This window comes from Gadus morhua, chromosome 20 (assembly GCF_902167405.1).
Source record: "Gadus morhua chromosome 20, gadMor3.0, whole genome shotgun sequence".
Lineage (NCBI taxonomy): Eukaryota > Metazoa > Chordata > Actinopteri > Gadiformes > Gadidae > Gadus > Gadus morhua.
This window is the reverse complement of record NC_044067.1, coordinates 10,780,723-10,798,660: the sequence shown is the minus strand read 5'-3', so window position 1 is coordinate 10,798,660 and position 17,938 is coordinate 10,780,723. Positions and strand designations below refer to the sequence as shown.

The following is a 17,938-nucleotide window of genomic DNA, read 5'->3' as shown; positions in this document are numbered from 1 at the left end:
TGCTGATGAAGAGAGCGCCGGCATAATTGAAATCAAGCCGGTGCCAGTTTTCATTATGAAGTGGGGGGAGAGACGCTTCGGAGCGGAGCACTCCCTCATGCAGTAGGTGGCGTGTCTTGCGGAGGCTAACGGGGGGAACGTTATGGAGGGAGGAGTGAGGGTGAAGTCCGCCCTGAAACCAGTGCTCTTGTTGTGGGCCGGAATAATAATAATAATAATAATACATTCAATTTAGAGGCGCCTTTCAAGACACCCAAGGTCACCTTACAGAGCATATAGTCATCATACATTTTTTAAAAAGCAAGACATTGTGGAAAAAATAAATAAATAAATAAATAAATAAACATAAGCAATAAGAAATAAATAAAAAAAACAAAGAAAAAAAACAAAAACAAAAAAAACAAAAAAAAGCCAATGAAAACAGTGATCAGTTAGACGTTGTGTGCGAGTTTGAACAAGTGAGTTTTGAGTTGTGACTTGAAGGTTGAAATGGTGTCTGACTGTTTTATGTTGGATCAGGGGGGAGATGAGGGCGAGGGCGACAGGCTGAGATCGCTGGCCTCTTAATCTCCTCTTGCGTGCTGGAAGTGCTCTAATCTCACCACCGCTGGATTAATAACGAACACACATATTGGTGGACACACAGAAACACACACACAGGCGTGCGGGACCCATACATGCACTGACAAATAGTCATGGCAGGACATCCGCTTTCTGCTCGAGCTAATGGACTGTTATAGAACTCTGCGAAGTGGCTAAGTGAGGCAGGCTTGTTATCTCCACAGCTCCCCCTTTTGCAGACAAAAAGGTGACCAAAGAAACCAAATAATTAACAACTTTTGTTCCCGGCATTGTACAACTAAGAAATTCAATATCACATAGTTAGCACAATTACACACCACAAAATTGAGCAGGGAAATATAATGTTAGCCTATAATTAGCTTTTCCGAGTCATGCGTTTCTTGTATATTTTGGCTTTCATCACCGCCACCCTGTCTTTCATTTCACATCATACCCATTATAAACCACCTGTTTCTTTCTTACAGATAATTGCAACAGTCCTCTGGTGTCCATGTTACCCAAAGCCTCCTTCCAGAGCTCTTCACAGTCCTCAATCAGAAATGCACCTTTCAACGGCAAGCTCAACAGAAGAGAAGGTAAGTCCACTACAGCAGTCGCCTCATCTGTCAAGTAACACTTTAGGTTCTTTAGAGTCCTCACATGCTGAATTAGCTAAGTTCAGTGTTCTATTTCATGTCTCTCATTAGCTACAATGGAAAATCTAACAAATATATTTCCATTTGGTTTCATTCATCGTATTGACCCTCAAAAGTTAACGTTGTGAAAAGGTGTCAAGGCACGGTTAACACAAACGAGTATATCGGCTGGTTTGGTCGCACAAAAACCAATGACAGGTGAAAGTATATGTATCTCCCTGATGATTATTTCAGATTATGTGTTAAGAGATGGTCATGGGAATGGTAATCTATACTGGGGAAGGAAAAGCCAATGAAAAGTAATACTACAAAGAACAGCAGCAGTCAAATGAAAGACAAAAATCCGCAGAGAAACGCCAACGCTATGAAAATGTATTTTTTTAAGGGGGGGCGAAAAACAATTTCCTAGCACTTGAAACGTGAAGTGCTCATCAAGTGAGCAAACAGGCAAATAAATATCCTCGAGACATATAGATCTGGCGCCTAATCGGAAACGGGAAAGTAAAGATCTCTCTATTTAATGTGTGGGTACAGACGCGGGAATAGCAGACGGCAGTGACCTCAGGCAATTTTTAGCCTGCTGTTTTTTGCTGTGCGCTGCTGATTCAAACAGTATAACCCTTCGCCCTCGGCACCGCCTGCGCCGCTTCCTCCATGACGGAGACATCTCCCATGGCGTCAGTCCCCAGCGTGCAGCCATGGTGTAATAAACACCTCCCCGAAGGGACACCACTTTCGTCAGAGTGGCTCTGCGTTGGTGATCCGTATGCAAAAAAGCTTTGCGAAAATGACACGTCAACGTTGGTGAATTTGCTCATCGGGGTACTACATATGCGATCGCTATGATTCACAGCAATCGCATATGTAGAAATATGATGCTGCTGTAATACAAGTAAACATGCACAGGCTGGCATGTGCGCCGATCACGTACATTTGACTCTGATCGATCGTCATAGTAAAACACTGTGTCACCGGGTTGAAACCGTGTGCTGGAAGGGCTGATAAAAAAACATATTGAGCAAGTATTTTTGTGATTTTAAACAAACAAGGCCAACATACACCAAAAAGCTCAACCTACTATTACTAATGTGATGGTAATTTATAATGTTCAGAACATGTAGTGATGTTTTTTCCTTTTATTGCAACCTGTCAAATGATCAAACCAGCTATTTACCTTGTGATGATTTAAAGTAGGCCTACTCTCAGACTATGAAAGCCGTGGGTCTTTGAAAACTTTTAGGTTGCTTTGAAGCTATGAAGCTCTAACCGAGTCAAGTCTAAGGGCCAGGCCTTATCTGTTAGTAGGGTCACAAAGGTGGTGAGAAGTCTGCTGTTCAGGTGAACTGTAGCAACCTCAACTCCTCTATAACTACACAGACAGAAATGATGTTCACTGCTCACATTTGGACTGTATTCAAATTTGAGATTTTAAATATATTATGAAGGTAGAGCAACAATGTGGCTTTACCCTTGTTATGTAGATAGGCCTAATCAACTAGACACAAGTACTAATCAAGCACTCCTCTCCTCTCCTTTCCCCTCCCCCTCCTGCTTTGGAAGAGTGAGTGCAGCGTGTGAATACATAGTGCTTAGATTGAAGAAAGGAGAGAGAAGGAGTTTTACGCAGAAATCTTTGGATTGTGATGGCTTTGATTATAATTGTTTTTGCACCACGATTATTGACACAGCCATACCGGCAAGCATGTTTTATTTAGTAATTTAGATACTTAGTTATTTAGTTACTCTAGTGCAGTTGAAACAGAGCCATTATGATGTTCACGTTCATATTCATATTCAAAAGTAATTTATGTTACCTGCCAATATTACAATTAAAACACGAAGGACTATTCCATATTACATCGGATCTATCTATAGATGCGATTATATGATATGCCATCTATATCATAACCCTGACCCAACCCTGTCATTAGGAAAAAAACTGCATATTATTGTGATCGTTCAATCCATGACGGAAAGGATAAGGATAATTATCCCACTTGCCACGGATGATTACATTTGACATTGAACACATCCAAAGAGTCACACAAGATGTGGCATAAATCTAATTCAATCAGGGGAGAAGGGAACGTTTGTCATTTGGACTGTGTAGAGGATCAACATGTAGCACAATGCCATCCATCTCTTCCCGTCATTTAGATGCTGCTTTAATCCGTCTCGATTTACAATACATGTAGTCAGATAGATACATAAGAAGCAGGTCAGGCTTCCCTAATCCTGGCCTGCTTCTTATTGTCCTGTGTCCTCCTAAGATACTTACAGTTTAGACTGGGGACATTTGGGATCCAACCCAGACGGTTTGGCATGTTGTCGCGCAGCGTGTCCAAGATGGACGCTCGTGCCCTCCCTATGTAGATGTTAAATATGCAGATGTTGTTCAGGGTAGGTGGGGGGTGGTGGTGTGTCGCTGGAAGGGAGGATATCCCTTCTGCTCAGACTGGCGGTGAATCCATTGGGTTTTCCTGGCAGTGGGAGTGCATGAACGCATGTATAATGAAGAACAGTAGAGTGAATAGCAGCAGTATGGAGAGCCAACTCTGAGAAAAAAAGTTTCGGAGAAGGGAAATTTTAAATTCCTTTTTTTCTATTCGCAAATTGAACAGACTCGTTGACCAAATGTGTAAGCAGGGTAATGTATTTTTTTTGTTAATTCTTGTTGACATGGAAAATGTTGCTTTCCTCACAATACATTAAGGCGGCTGCAAAGTATCACAATCAATTACACTTAAGATATACTAATCTTCAAAGAAGGGTTCCCACTGGCAACGATGCATCCTACCATCATAGGAATTGTGAGTAAAAACAATAACATGATGTGATTTTACAATTAACTCAATATTTATTTATAAAGATATATGTTATTAGAAATTGAGCGGATGTATAGTTTAGTAATTTCAGACTAGTGAAGATAACAAGTTTAGTTCAGCAGTTAAGTTTGTTTTTTAAAAGTAGAAGAACTGAGCACTACCACAGCACATGGGTTGTGGTGGATAGTGCTGCACATTCGCTCACTAATAAAAACACCCCCACCACCTGTGCTGCTGTGCTTCCTGTCTTTAATCATGCCGCATATAGTGCCACAAACCTATCTTCAGAGCTGAGCTGCTCTGCTCTCTCTCTCTCTCTCTCTCTCTCTCTCTCTCTCTCTCTCTCTCTCTCTCTCTCTCTCTCTCTCTCTCTCTCTCTCTCTCTCTCTCTCTCTCTCTCTCTCTCTATTTTTGCATTGCAAAAGATAAATATAATATAAGTATCAATAATTGAATCATTTAATGCATGAACACAAAACAATCAAATCAATAAGTGATGTATAAATGTTATAATTTAATGACCATTATCTCTCTTTCTCTCTCTCACTCTCTTTTTCTCTCTTTTCCTGTCTCTCACTTTCACTGACAATCTCTCCCAGAAACACACCATGTATCACTACCAAACACTATAACACTTCCTTTCTCAGCCAACTACTCTGTTTGAGTGGCAGCTCTGTTGACTTTAAGACTTTAAGGAAAATGCAATGGAAAGACTCTATTTTTATGTTGTCCTAGCTGGATGTGGTCGCACAGGGAGGAGAATTTACACAGCGTGGGTTTCCTGGGATCTCATGAATGTCACCCTTGACCCAAGCAAAACATGGAAATTAAGCGTTGATTGGCAATTTGAAAATAGATTTTACTCTTCAAAATGGCTAATGCAAGAACCAATAGTAACACGACATTTACATTTTGACATAAGTGTTTGTCATGGCATGACAGTTAGATGTATAATGGACCTTGAACTTCTATTTGAATCTTGGCAGGACAGACATGTAAACGATGCATTGATATGCACACTTGGCTTTTTGAACGACTTGAACACGGCTAATGAAAATGAAATGCAATTCATATTTGCTTTCAAATTATGGCATGATCTCTTCCGTACATGTCAGCCATCAAATAGGGACATTCATATTCCTATTTATATGTCATGTGCAGCCCGTGTTTCTTCTGCTCGAGCTTCTTACATTTTGCATATCAAATACATCCGTTATTTTGAACCACTTTCAAAGTGAACCATGGCTTTCCCTTTCGTGTACAAACCTTGGAGCATGTTCTCACCAGTGTTTGGTTCGATGTGAAATGCCGCCCACAACAATATCTACAGCAACCTCCCATTACATTTTGTGCTGTATTTCAACCTAACGTTAGCTTTCAAACGGCACAGAATCACCACAGAATAGGCGCTAGGGAACACTGGGGTCTGAACAGTGTCAATAAAGACTACTGCTTGAACAAATACAAGGAACAATATTGATTTTGGTAAAGAAACGTACAAATCCCTTCACATTTACATGCAATGTGATTGAGCTGTAGTTTTGTCGTAAAAAAAGGGAGTACAGTTAATTCATTTTGATACACTTTTTCGACAATCTGATCAGACCAATATGACGTGTCACATAGAAGAGCTACATAATTAGCCATATTAGTTTGCCAAATCCAACCTAATAGGGTTTGTAAAAATCTTGATCGGCTATTGTCAGCTATAGTTATCTGCTTCAAATAGTAATGTATTCTGAGTCAACTTGCATGTATTTGACTAGACAAGCTAAGCTGTTCTGCCAAATAGCTAATTTAGTAGCCAACTGGTTGCCTTCAATTTCAAGGTGGGGACGGTCCTGTGGTTTACTTTTGTGGTTTACCTTTGTATATTTCTTGAGAATGCTCGTTACGATGGGGCAGTTCATTCTGAGCAGGGTTAAGGTTACTGACTAGTCTTTCAATTCAAATGACAAAGGAAAAATCATGGGCTCCATTTGCTGTTCAATATCAAGGTAATTCAATGAGTCACAATTTGATTTGTCAGACTAGTCTGTCAGTTCCAGCCGCAGGTAGTTTGCCTTGAATTGAAATAGTTCCAGCGCAAAATAAGGATTATATTGTGCGTTTCTCTCTTCCCGATGACCCCTCAGGAGCCGGCGGTTGGTCTCCCTTGGTCACGGACAGCCAGCCGTGGTTCCAGCTGGACCTCAGGGACAGGATGGAGGTGACGGCGGTGGCCACACAGGGGCGCTACGACAGCTCGGACTGGGTCAGCAGCTACATGCTCCTCTACAGCGACACAGGCCGGGCCTGGAAACAGTACCGGCAGGAGGACGGCGTCGGGGTGAGTCCTGTCTTTGTATGATGTTAACGTTAGGGACGGGTGTTGCGCAGCCATTCATTTCATGAATAAATCTGTTGTTGTTTTTTAAAATATGGTCTTATCTGTAGTGATGACGGATAAATGCTCTCTGTGATATCCTTAGGCACCTCTCCTCATGGACGTGTGTGTTTTATTATTTTTGGATGTCTAACACTCAGGTCTGTTTCTTGTGAGCTGTTGATGTCACACAGAGTCTGACATTTCTCACCGTGGAATTTGTTAAGTGCAAGACTGGCACTTTTGCTGCAAATTCCTCTTTCAGCCTCGTTGGTGTGATGTCGTAGTGTTTTCGCCTGCCTGTGCATAATTGAGTCCATGTCTAAAAAACACCATGTTTTTTCTTCCACTGCCTGATGTTGCTTGTGCCATCAATTCTTTATAACCTATTGTGTTCGCCCCAGTTATGTCAGAAATGTTTGTGGAATGGTTTAAATCAGTTCATATGGAATATGCTAATGTAGGTGTCATTATTTGGAACTGTGGGTTTAGGTTTTTCACAGGTTTCATCCCGATAAGCAGTGATCATACTCGTAGAGTTGGATCATATTTTTCGAACATTTGCAGTGTTGAAGATGATGTGCGATCCAGCGATATCCAGTGCTTTGTGAAATGTTGAATTATTAATTTATCCTTAACATATCTTTTAAATGTATTATTTACAATGCATCATAGGTTAAGAATGGTGGAGCAAGTCAAACATTCTGTCAACAGCAAAGCACATTTGCTGTTCTTTCTGGCGCGTGAGAGTTGGATTTATTTAGGTATTTCTTCATCGACCAGAGAACGAGATCATTCATTCATCAGAGCCAACTGAAGTTCTGGATAGGGCTGGAGGAGAGTGTTGGACAGAACTCCAGAGACACAACCTAATTATAATGTGAATATTTGAAATTAGTATGGATTTAAATATTGTAACACCATAAAAACAAACAAAAAGACACAATCCTACCCTCCATCCATCCTATGTGTTAAAAAGTGGAAGACTTATTGATATGACATTGTATATTGATTTACCCTAGATGTTGGGTTTATGTGAAAGGCTTACTTTAACATAGTTCTCTCTGACTGATTACTATTATTTATTTCAAATTGTATACGGCCACAGTACATTAACTTGAGATGTTTTGGTCACAAAATAAAATTAAAATTGTGTACATAATATGGTCCAGGGAACATTTTTAATTAAAGGATTGAAAGCTAATTTAAGGGTGGTTTGTCAGTAGCTTTACAAGATTACAAAATGTTGTTGTTTCTGTCTATGTCAGATAGATAAATAGATAGCTAGACCCTCTCTTTCTTCGATTGAACAATTTAATTGGAGGTAAGAGGGCATGTCTGTTTATTTCATAAAATAATAAATGAGGACATATGCACACACATGCTTGCAAGACCCAAACTGACTGTGCTGTCAGTTTGAAAGAGCGGCCCATGGATTGGAGACGGTGTCGGATGAGTGGCAGCTAATTAGCCAGACACTTCTGATGAAGCCCATTCCAAAGGTGGCTAACCGCAGCTTTAACCCAGGCCTTTGGGAGATGTTAATTGACGTCCGTCTGGCATTCTAACAAGTGAAGTTCAAAGGTAATGGCTCTCCGAATGTACCTGGACTGAGGAGGCTAATGAGAGAACAGCAGCTGCTAGGACGGCTAGACGCTTTGAATGCTAACCCGCCGTTATGGCAAATATGCCCTCACTGTTATTTCACGACAGGAGGCGTAGCAGAATGGAAATTGGTTTGAGGGGGGAAAGTAGAGAGATGAAAACAATGCAGTCCAGATATGTGTGTGCACATCAATGTACGGGTTGCACAAACCTATGTTTTTATTTCTGACGATACTCCATTTGCTATATATTTGCCAATGTGCCCTGTCTCTAATCTATGCAGGGGGCACATCAGTATTTCTTCTTTCACAAATCTCAACTTGGTTGGTTGTCTGTGAACCCATGGGCAACACATCTGCAAAAAGGGCCCAATGGGGGATTGCAGGGAGATGTGTGAAACAACAAACTCCATCATAAGCTGTTAATGGCCTAATTATGTACAGCCAAAGAGAAAAGACCCCAAAAATACTACAGCTTGTTGAAAGATAGCTGGTAAGGTGATGAAATATGGACTATGTTTGAGAAATAAAAGACTAACCAGAACATGATTAAACCTCAATCCTTCCCGTCATTGCTCTTCTTCAGATAGAATTTGGTTATTGTCTGTGTGATTTTTTTCAGGCTTTGAAGACACTTAAAACCCCCAAAAATGTGGAAAGCCTTTTAAAAATGACCTTAACTGCTTTGCTGATTTCTTCACCCTATTACATTTAGTGGGCTTGGCATCTCATCATACCAACTGAAAACCTGCACATTTAAAGGGAGGGCAAGGGGAAATGACCAGGCAGGGGCTCTTTTGGCTGCTTGCTAAGATAGGTTTAATAAGATTGTAATGCAATGTCAGTTTGGCTAGTGTGTGGATTCCCCTCTGGCTGTAATAAACACCCATGTTTTCATGCTTGTTAACTCTCCAGGTATGTTAGACGTAGTGAATACTTATGGGACCAGTAACGATGAATATAAATGTTGTTTGCATGAGCACTAATGAGAGAAACATTTGAGCTGTTCTCATCGTTTTGGTTATTCTAACTGTTTAATTATTGATGAGAGAGGTCGACATAGTCAGAATAATAAAGACTGGGTTGCTTCAACAAATTGGACCTTCCTTCCATCTACCTAGGATTTTAGGGCTCCACCCGGGGCCAAAGCTAAACTATGTTTTGGCCTAGTTTCTGCATATGGCGTAGCAGTGAGTGACTCCATTTAATTGGCAAGTACATAAGACAATAACGAATAGACTGCGCCACTGGTTTGTTTTTCCCTTGTTGTTTCACTTTTTTCCTTCCATTGCCTACTCGCCTAGCATACCACGCAACACATGACGTCGTACACTCATGCACCAATTAATTTTCGGATGCATGTGCTAATTATAGGTCACAAACCAACGCATGCACGGCTTGCTCAAGGGAGCTTACCACGCGGGAGGAAGAGCAAAAAAAAAGCCTTAATGACAAAGGGGGAGTAGGAGAGGGAGTGGGGTGAGATTCTCGATGGAAATAATGAAGTCACCTCAGGGTTAGGAGTGTTTATCTGGTCACTGACTAACCTGCAGTCCCCCTTCGTTCACAGAGGAAGGTCTGGGGGGGGGGGGGTGCAGCTCAGAAGTCCTGTGGTTCAAGTCCAGCCAGGTAATTGGAGGAGATGTATTGTTGCAGTCTTTTCACTGAAGTCAGAGAAAATGGCATCGAAGACGTGGCGGCACAGGATGTCTTCCTTGCCATAGATCCGGGGATTGGGTATGAAGAATCTGAAAGTTATATACTGTATATCGCACAGCACTGGTAATGACCCAGACAGCTACTGAGCCTTCTGTCGCTCTGTGAACTAATGAGATGATCCACTGACTAGACTGCGCAGTCTATTGCCGCTGGCCATGCCGCTTCATGACATTTGGGAGTCTGGCGTATGTTCGCTCGGTTAGCCGAACAGGCGGACGTGACATGAAGCCATCGCTGTTCAGTTTGAACAATACTTTCCATGTTCACTCTCCGTTGAGATTATAGTTGTCGGTACACCTTTGTTTTGTTTGTTTTCTTCTGGGATTAGAAACCTCCTTGTTTGCTTGTTCCCAGACAGCATTTGCTAGAGCCTCTGTCTAAGTCTAAAGCATATCACATTCAAGGTCCGAGATGTTGTTGGATAAGGTATAATATATACAGCTTGTTGCTAGTTGTTATGAGTTTAATTCCCCCAGTCGTGCCAAGATCAACCGCACCTGTGTACACAGTTCAATCGATATATACATTGTTTTGATGAGGTTCAACAGTTCAATTACTATTTTTTGCTTTTGTTTGTATGGCTTGTTCTTCCACCCTGTTCTTCTATCCCTAAACACTCAAGCAATATGCATGCCTGACAACAAAAGTCCCCTACCCCTCCACACTAACCCACACGCGCTCCCATCCGAAGCATGATGTCTAAGGCAGCACCCCCACCGTCCGGCCCGAGTGTACCAACCAGCTCCTTCCCTAAGTGCTTAGCTTGCACCTCGTTTACAGGCTCAGCCACCAGGCCCCACTTAAACGGCTCAAAATAGGAAAACGCAGGGCATAAATCACAGTAACAGCCATAATGGCCGGCGTGTGGGTCTGTCTCCTTCGTTATCTGCAAAGACGCTGCGCCGAGCCTTCTAGTCCCTGTTCCCTCGGAGAGGCACGTCGCCTTTTTGTTGCTCCTACCCAGATATGGGATATCATTAATTTAGCCCGCTTTTTTTGCGTACTGTACTGCTTGTGTATGTGTGTGTTTGCCATTAATGTATGTGTGTGTGTGTGTGTGTGTGTGTGTGTGTGTGTGTGTGTGTGTGTGTGTGTGTGTGTGTGTGTGTGTGTGTTTGTGTGTGTGTGTGTCTTTGTGTGTGTCTGGGGGGGATTCTTCTCATCTAGTGCCTGCGCTTAAATGATTGTCCTTCCTTTACTTTGTAAAGCTATTTACCAAAGCAGCATTGCTTGCGCAATCTATCTTCCCGTTACTTTCTCTAATGCACGCCGTCATCGATTTGACGCGTCACCCTTGAATCTGTTATGACACGACCCTAGTCATCATTCATCTAGGTTTTTTTCTCTCTCTCTGTTTCTCTCTCTCGCTCTCCCTCTCACTGCATCTTTGTATTTGCCTGCTTCTCTCATTCTTTCATTCTCCAGCAGTTCTCATCCTCCCTCATATCTCTCTCTCTCTCTCTCTCTCACTCTCACTCTCTCACTCTCTCTCTCTCTCTCTCTCTCCCTTCTCCTCAACATTTATGTCCGCTGGCCGGTATTGCAGCTCAGAATGTCGATGCAGAGAGAGGCAGATGAAGAAGAATAATGACATCTCACTATTTCACCCCAAGAGCTTGTCATTTCCATCACTAAGACTGAGACTGAATGTTGAACCACCCTCTCTCTTTTTTTCGATTCGGGTATTCCGCTTTCTTCCTCTCATAGTGGACTTTTAGTTATTAATTATGCCTCCCTTTACTGGACTGAGGGGGAGATTGAGTCATATTTTGGCGCCGTTCAATGATTCTAATCTCCTTTTATTAAAATGAAACGGTGAAGGCACTTGAAAGACGTCAGCCTTTGCCATGTCATTTATTTGTCATGCTTTTGTTGCTTGTTTTAACTTGTTTATCGTGGGTTTCCCCAATCCGAAGCAGTATGAATGAATGCTAGTAAATCTATCTGTTTTGTTTTATCTATCTTTCTCTCTCTCCCGTTCCTCTCTCTCTCTCTCTCTCTCTCTCTCTCTCTCTCTCTCTCTCTCTCTCTCTCTCTCTCTCTCTCTCTCTCCCTCTCCCTCTGTGCAGAGGCTGCCTGGGAACATGAACTCTGAGGCCGTGGTGCAGAACAAGCTCTCCCATTCCATCAGAACACGTTTTCTGCGGCTGCTCCCTCTGGACTGGAACCCAAGTGGCTGGCTGGGCCTCAGAGTGGAGGTGTACGGCTGTGGCTACAGTGAGTCTCCACCGCCCTGACAGCTGCTACAGCACATACACACACACATACATCTGCACAAAGAGGTTTTCACCATGCATTTCCTACCTAGACTGGGTTGCACCAGCTATTTGTACCTTTTAGCAGGCAGTCCTAAGTTGCCACTTGTTACACTCAAACTAGCAGTTTACTAAATGCAGTCGTAACTCGAATACCAAAGTTCTGCCTTCGAAAAAGCAATGGCGATATTTAACTGAAGCTGCTTGTTCTTGTTTCAACTTAACAGCAGCCAAGTTGTTACAAATTAAGAACAAGGATGAGGTTAACTTGCTTGAGCGTAGAGGAGGCCATTGCATGGGCCAGTCAGAATTTGCTGTACTCATGTACTTTATAATAGCTTTGTGTTGTTAAAAACCACAATAGCTGCTAGGATTTCCACAGTACGCTCTGACCGCCAAGGCCCAGTGCTACTGGTTTTGGCACCAACTGCCCCCATCTACAAAACTTACACCTGCTTAGGGGTTGGTGTAAATTTTAAGTAACAACTACCAAACTTTGACAAAAGTATGAAAATCACGTAACCCATTTTGATTAAATTCATGTGTAAACCCTGACTTGGTAGAACTTATGCTATAACTTGTTGATGTTTAAAATTAGCGCAACACAAACCTGTGAACGACCCACAGACGTCTGTTGTATTATCCTAGCACTTTTACGGAGGACATTCACACCAGTAAAGGGTCCTTCCCATCTGTGCTCTTCATTGTTGTCCTCAGGCACGATAATTCTTACTGTCTTATAAAGTAAAAATACTTTGCTTATTATACCTATATACAGTGGCTTCCAACCAGATTGTATTACCCCCAATATATGCACAAACTTTTTGGAGGCACCAACAGATGAAGGCAAATATGAAAGAAACAGATGCCTGTGCTTCACCGATTAATCTTTTTTAAAATACTACATATGTTTTTCGAAAACATTTTGTTAGCGTGCCCCGTAGCAGTACTACAAAGTACCCCTAGGGCTCTCTTATCGCCATCTGTTTCCACACTGACAGTAGAAATGGCTGAGATTGGTGTTCTTAAGTCTAGCGATAACACTACTTTTTTGTTTCCTATGCGAACAGCTAAGGGCTAAAAAAAACAAAACCAGGCGATAAGACTCTGCCATTATTCAGGCTGGTTAATGGCAGGTGCTAGTGCACTAAACTGGATGGGCCGGAGGGTAACCGCCCTGTGAAGGACACTTTCTTGAGTGAGCAGGGTGGCGGCGGTCGTTTTACCTTGATGCCTTTTTAATACCCCACCAGACCTCTCTCGAATGGCCGTTCGGCGTTGCAAGCATCAGCATTAATTGACAAATGAAAGAACACAGCCACAGAGGATTGACGTATAGAGTAGTCGTTGATGGGAGACATGTCGAAACAGTAGAAAAGGCTCACATTTAGAAACGCCATATGTTGCCGTATGTTCAAAATGAAGGATCTGATCAAAGCCACAATCACACTTAATTTAGTTAATTATAGAAATATACATGAATATTACTAATAGTATTGATAATAGAAGTAGGAGTAGTAGTTTTAGAAGTGGGATACATTTGCCTGTGTGTTATTTTTTTATTTATAGAAAAAAACTCTAGAACTATAGGGACTTCAATCATTTCTCAAGCTGTGCAGAGGTAGTACAGCTGGAACGAGGGAGACATGTGTGTGAGTGAGGTAGAGATTGAGAGAGGGGATAAAGAGATGGAGACACAGCTGGGGATGAGAAAAAGGGGAAAGGGCCGGGGGTTCAGAGGGGAAGGAGGGAGATGCTCTGGGAAAGATGAAGAATTGCTATGCCGTTCTCATTCTGTTGCATTACAGGAATAGCAATCCATACATTCATGAATCTATGTATGAGTGTCTCTCCGGGGCAGAATCATGTGTAGTCAAGATGGAGAAATCTCCAAAAATGATAACCGGTCTCACGACGTTCCTGGGGGATATACAGGGATAAGTTCAGTTGGAGCACAAGGGCCAGCTGAGCGTGTACAAAAGTAAAGTACAACCGTTTCTTGTGTTGTTTTGTTTTTACGTCGGTATTCTTGAGAGATTGCAAAACTTTTTGGGGAAACCATGGGGCAACTAACAGAAACTAAGGGCTTGCGGAAACAATTATTATTATTTTATAAAAGCATTGCGGTGATTGGATACCTACAAATAAATGAGGGCAAGGTCTCTTCATCTATTATTCACACTCAAATAAGTCCTTACGGTTATTCCTTCACAGAGACTTAATGCATAATGGATGGATCATTGTCATCCATTAGGTTGAATATCCCCCAACCCATGCATTGTTCGCACACCATAATATACCGTTAATAAACGAGGCAACCACTAGGGCGCAAAACGGCGCAGCACTTGAAACTCGGTGCGATTACCCTTTTAATATGCACAGTCCCCAAGGCAGGGACTGTGCCACATGCTTGTAGCGACAGGAAACTGCATTTGTTCCTGAAATCCAGTTTATTATTAATATATTAGCTGATATAAAGCGTAAGCCTGCATTGTGTGAAACAATAAGAGAAGGATCAAGGGATGCCTGTGCTGTCGACGTAGCTTCCTGTCTGCGGCTTCCTGCGATGACACTTAAATGTCAGTCCGCTGTGTCAAGGCGTATCATTGAGTCTCAAAGCAATCAGGCAGGAAGTGGATAGGCACAATTCTTGAAGGAGAGACTGGGTGGGGCGGGGATGCTAAGTATTGCATTCATGTGACAATAGAGTCTTTCATGTGTCAAAAATGTTTTTGGAGGGAAATAAATAAGATGCATGCTTGACATTCTACACATTTTTCCATGGCGCTTGTTAGCATACTGGAGATAAGCAATGGGTGGCTCCAGAGCTCAAGGGTAGCGTCTATCAACAATGTTCCCTCATGGATGTGCATGAAACATACTGTGCTGAACACATGCTATTTGATCTGTAATTATTTACATGGTTTTACCCAATGGTAATTACAGTGAATACAGATACAAGTGATTACGTAGCAGAATATTGGTAAGGCATATTGCTTCAGGATACCTACGGGTTACGTACTATGAACATTGGAGATTGCCCCCAGAACCCTATCCGCTTGCAGGAGTCCCAAGTTAACATTAAGGTTTGTTTTGGGGCGCAAATAATACAAACAAGAGTACAAACAATGCAATACAATACTATTTACTACAATACGTACAAAAAATAAGAAAATAGAAAACAGCTAAGAATAACTCTTCGAGCTCTACATCTTATGCCAACATGTCAATATGAAAAGTATGTTTATATTGTAGGCTCATGTTCCTTTCCAACACATCTGAACCGAACCTCACACCGTGGTTTACCTTACAGAGTCGGACGTGGCGGACTTTGACGGCCGCAGCTCCCTGCTCTACCGGTTCAACCAGAAGTCCATGTCCACGGTGAAGGACGTGGTCTCCCTGCGCTTCAAGAGCCGGCAGGCCGAGGGGGTGCTGCTGCACGGGGAGGGCCAGAGGGGAGACTACATCACCCTGGAGCTCCACCGCGGCCGGCTGGCGCTCTACCTCAACCTGGACGAGAGGGGTGAGGGCCGGGGAGGGGGGGGAGCGGGCACCCTGGGAGGGCTGAGGGCGGAGGCGGGGTCACAGTTAACTGGCCAGCAGGGACGGGCGGTAGGCTGACAGGATTGATTGATCGTCCCCGTTATGGCGACTATCATCAGAGTGGTGTGAGGATAAGCCCTGTGTGTTCCTTTCCGTTGGTGTGTGTGTTTGTATGTGTTTGTGTTTGCTTCTGTGTGCTTCTGTGTGTTTCTGGGTCTTTTGGTTTCTGCTCCAGCCTTGGCAGCCTCTGGCAGGGAAAACAGGTCTCACTATACATGTCTCTCTTGTGTATAGCTATGTGACTGAAATGTTTGAGGGTACATCTGCAGTCACTGAGTGTATTCGTTTGTACGTTTGTATGTGTGTGTGACGTACATTCTCTAAATATGAGCATCTATGTGCGATGGTTTGTCTATGTGTACGTGTGTGTCTGTGTGTGTCTGTATGCAAGGTTCTTTGTTGCCTTTCCAATTACCTCTACACCCGAGCTCCATTGACTTGGCGGCCTCAGACATTGTTACGTTGTAATTATGATCAGTTTTCCTTTTGTTGCGGCCGCGTTCCAGACGACCCAAGGCTGAGATCCAGCGGTGGGCGTAGCGTGGCGGTCTCTCTGGGCAGCCTTCTGGACGACCAGCACTGGCACTCGGTCCTCATCGAGCGCTTCAACAAGCAGGTCAACCTCACGGTGGACTCCCACACACAGCATTTCCGCACCAAGGGGGAAGGGGACTCCCTGGAGGTGGACTATGAGGTGTGGATCCCTGATGCAAACACGCGTGTTGTTTGATGATGAGGATTTACCCTGGGCTATATGTATAGGTCAAAGTGCAGCGAGCCGGCGGCGAAATGCAAGTGTGCTTGAATGTATGCAAGAAAATTATGAAGGTACGACTGGCTCACTGCACTTTGTTACGCATATTTCATAGACAGAAATAATAACTACATTTTTTGGCACAAAATATAACGACAACAATTATTTTTATTATTTTATTTATTCTTTCAATCTGTAAAAAGAGTATGGTTGGATTTGCGTCTATAATAACAAAAACACTCTCGCCTTCTTAAGATCCGCCTACTGAGTTTTATAATCCAAGTTAAGCTGAACATTTCTATTAATGGTGACATGACACAAGGTGAATGTGTTCTCAGGGAATTTTGGTGTAGACGTTTTTGTCCTGTCACGTTCTTGCCGGGGCTTTGCAGTTGCATTGAAACACAATTGTTATGAATGTATAATAACTGCGTCCATAGCGACAGTCACTTATTCATAGCAGAGGTCTGCTATTAAGAAATAACAGACCTTAGAATTATGTAATTGACCAATGAAAATTGAGTAGTCGACCAAGCCGTTTAATTAAGCAACTCTAACCCTCTTACTCTGGCATAACATGGCTCAGAATATTGCCTGAGAATATAAAAATCAACATCACATTAGCATGCAATGTTTTTCCAATGGTTTGTGTTGACGGATGTGGAGCTACCAGAAGTTGCCATTAAAGTCGGCATAGTTAACACTTGATTCCCCTTTCTTTCCAAGTTAAGTTTTGGGGGTATCCCCCTTCCTGGCAAGCCTGGCACCTTCATCAGGAAGAACTTCCACGGCTGCATTGAGAACCTGTACTACAACGGGATCAACATCATCGACCTGGCCAAGAGACGCAAGCCCCAGATATACAGCGTGGTGAGAGCCCGCTTCTACCCCAGACATCCCCCTAGCTTCTGAAAGCCATGCCATCTCATTTGGAATCGGGGGAAAGTCAATTACATCTTAATGCTATGAACAGCCAGCTTATTTTAATTGTCCTCATTTTCCAGAATCCCTTATTTTGCCCCCAAACCTTGACCGTCCCCACACATTAGCACATATCTATTTTTACCAGAAGCACAAATTAAATGGATTCAGGGGGGTGGTGGGTTTGAGTCTACTCGAGTGATGCAGTGTGTGTGTGAGGGGGCTTTGTCTAATTAGGAAGGAGGGTAAATTGGCTGGAAAAACTATTTTGGCTTTGTTATTACATTGCATTTGATCCTAACTACGTTGTCATTAGGGTTGCCAGCTATGTGCTGGCCTATTGGTGTAGGAGCTTTGTTTGTGGCTATTTCTTCCGTCCACGCGAATCAGGGAGGGTCAAAGAGCCACGTTTCATCCCAGACACCCTTCTGCACTCCAGAACCCTGATTGCTATGTTAAAAGGCCTCTACTTACAAGAGAAAGGAGAGAGAGTGAAAGAGTGGGGGCGAGAGTGGCCAATTTTGCTCACCGACTGCAATGATGGAATCCGTAATGGAATTTCAATGTGGAATTCTAACCCCAGGCAGTGGATAGGGAATCACATTGAGAGAGTAAAAAAAAAGGGCCATGATTGCTCTTCACTGCCTAGCAGGCACGACAGCTGATAGGATT

The 17,938-nt window shown here is 42.8% G+C and overlaps 1 protein-coding gene across 1 annotated transcript in view; it reads left to right on the top strand.

The window, feature by feature from the left end:
* LOC115533625 (contactin-associated protein-like 5) overlaps window positions 1–17,938 on the top strand; it is a 55,501-nt gene that overhangs the window by 8,132 nt on the left and 29,431 nt on the right. Inside the window, 6 exon segments of the mRNA XM_030344211.1 lie at window positions 1,047–1,157; window positions 6,178–6,371; window positions 11,800–11,947; window positions 15,299–15,511; window positions 16,098–16,285; window positions 17,072–17,215. Of these exon segments, the coding sequence (XP_030200071.1) occupies window positions 1,047–1,157; window positions 6,178–6,371; window positions 11,800–11,947; window positions 15,299–15,511; window positions 16,098–16,285; window positions 17,072–17,215 (998 nt within the window).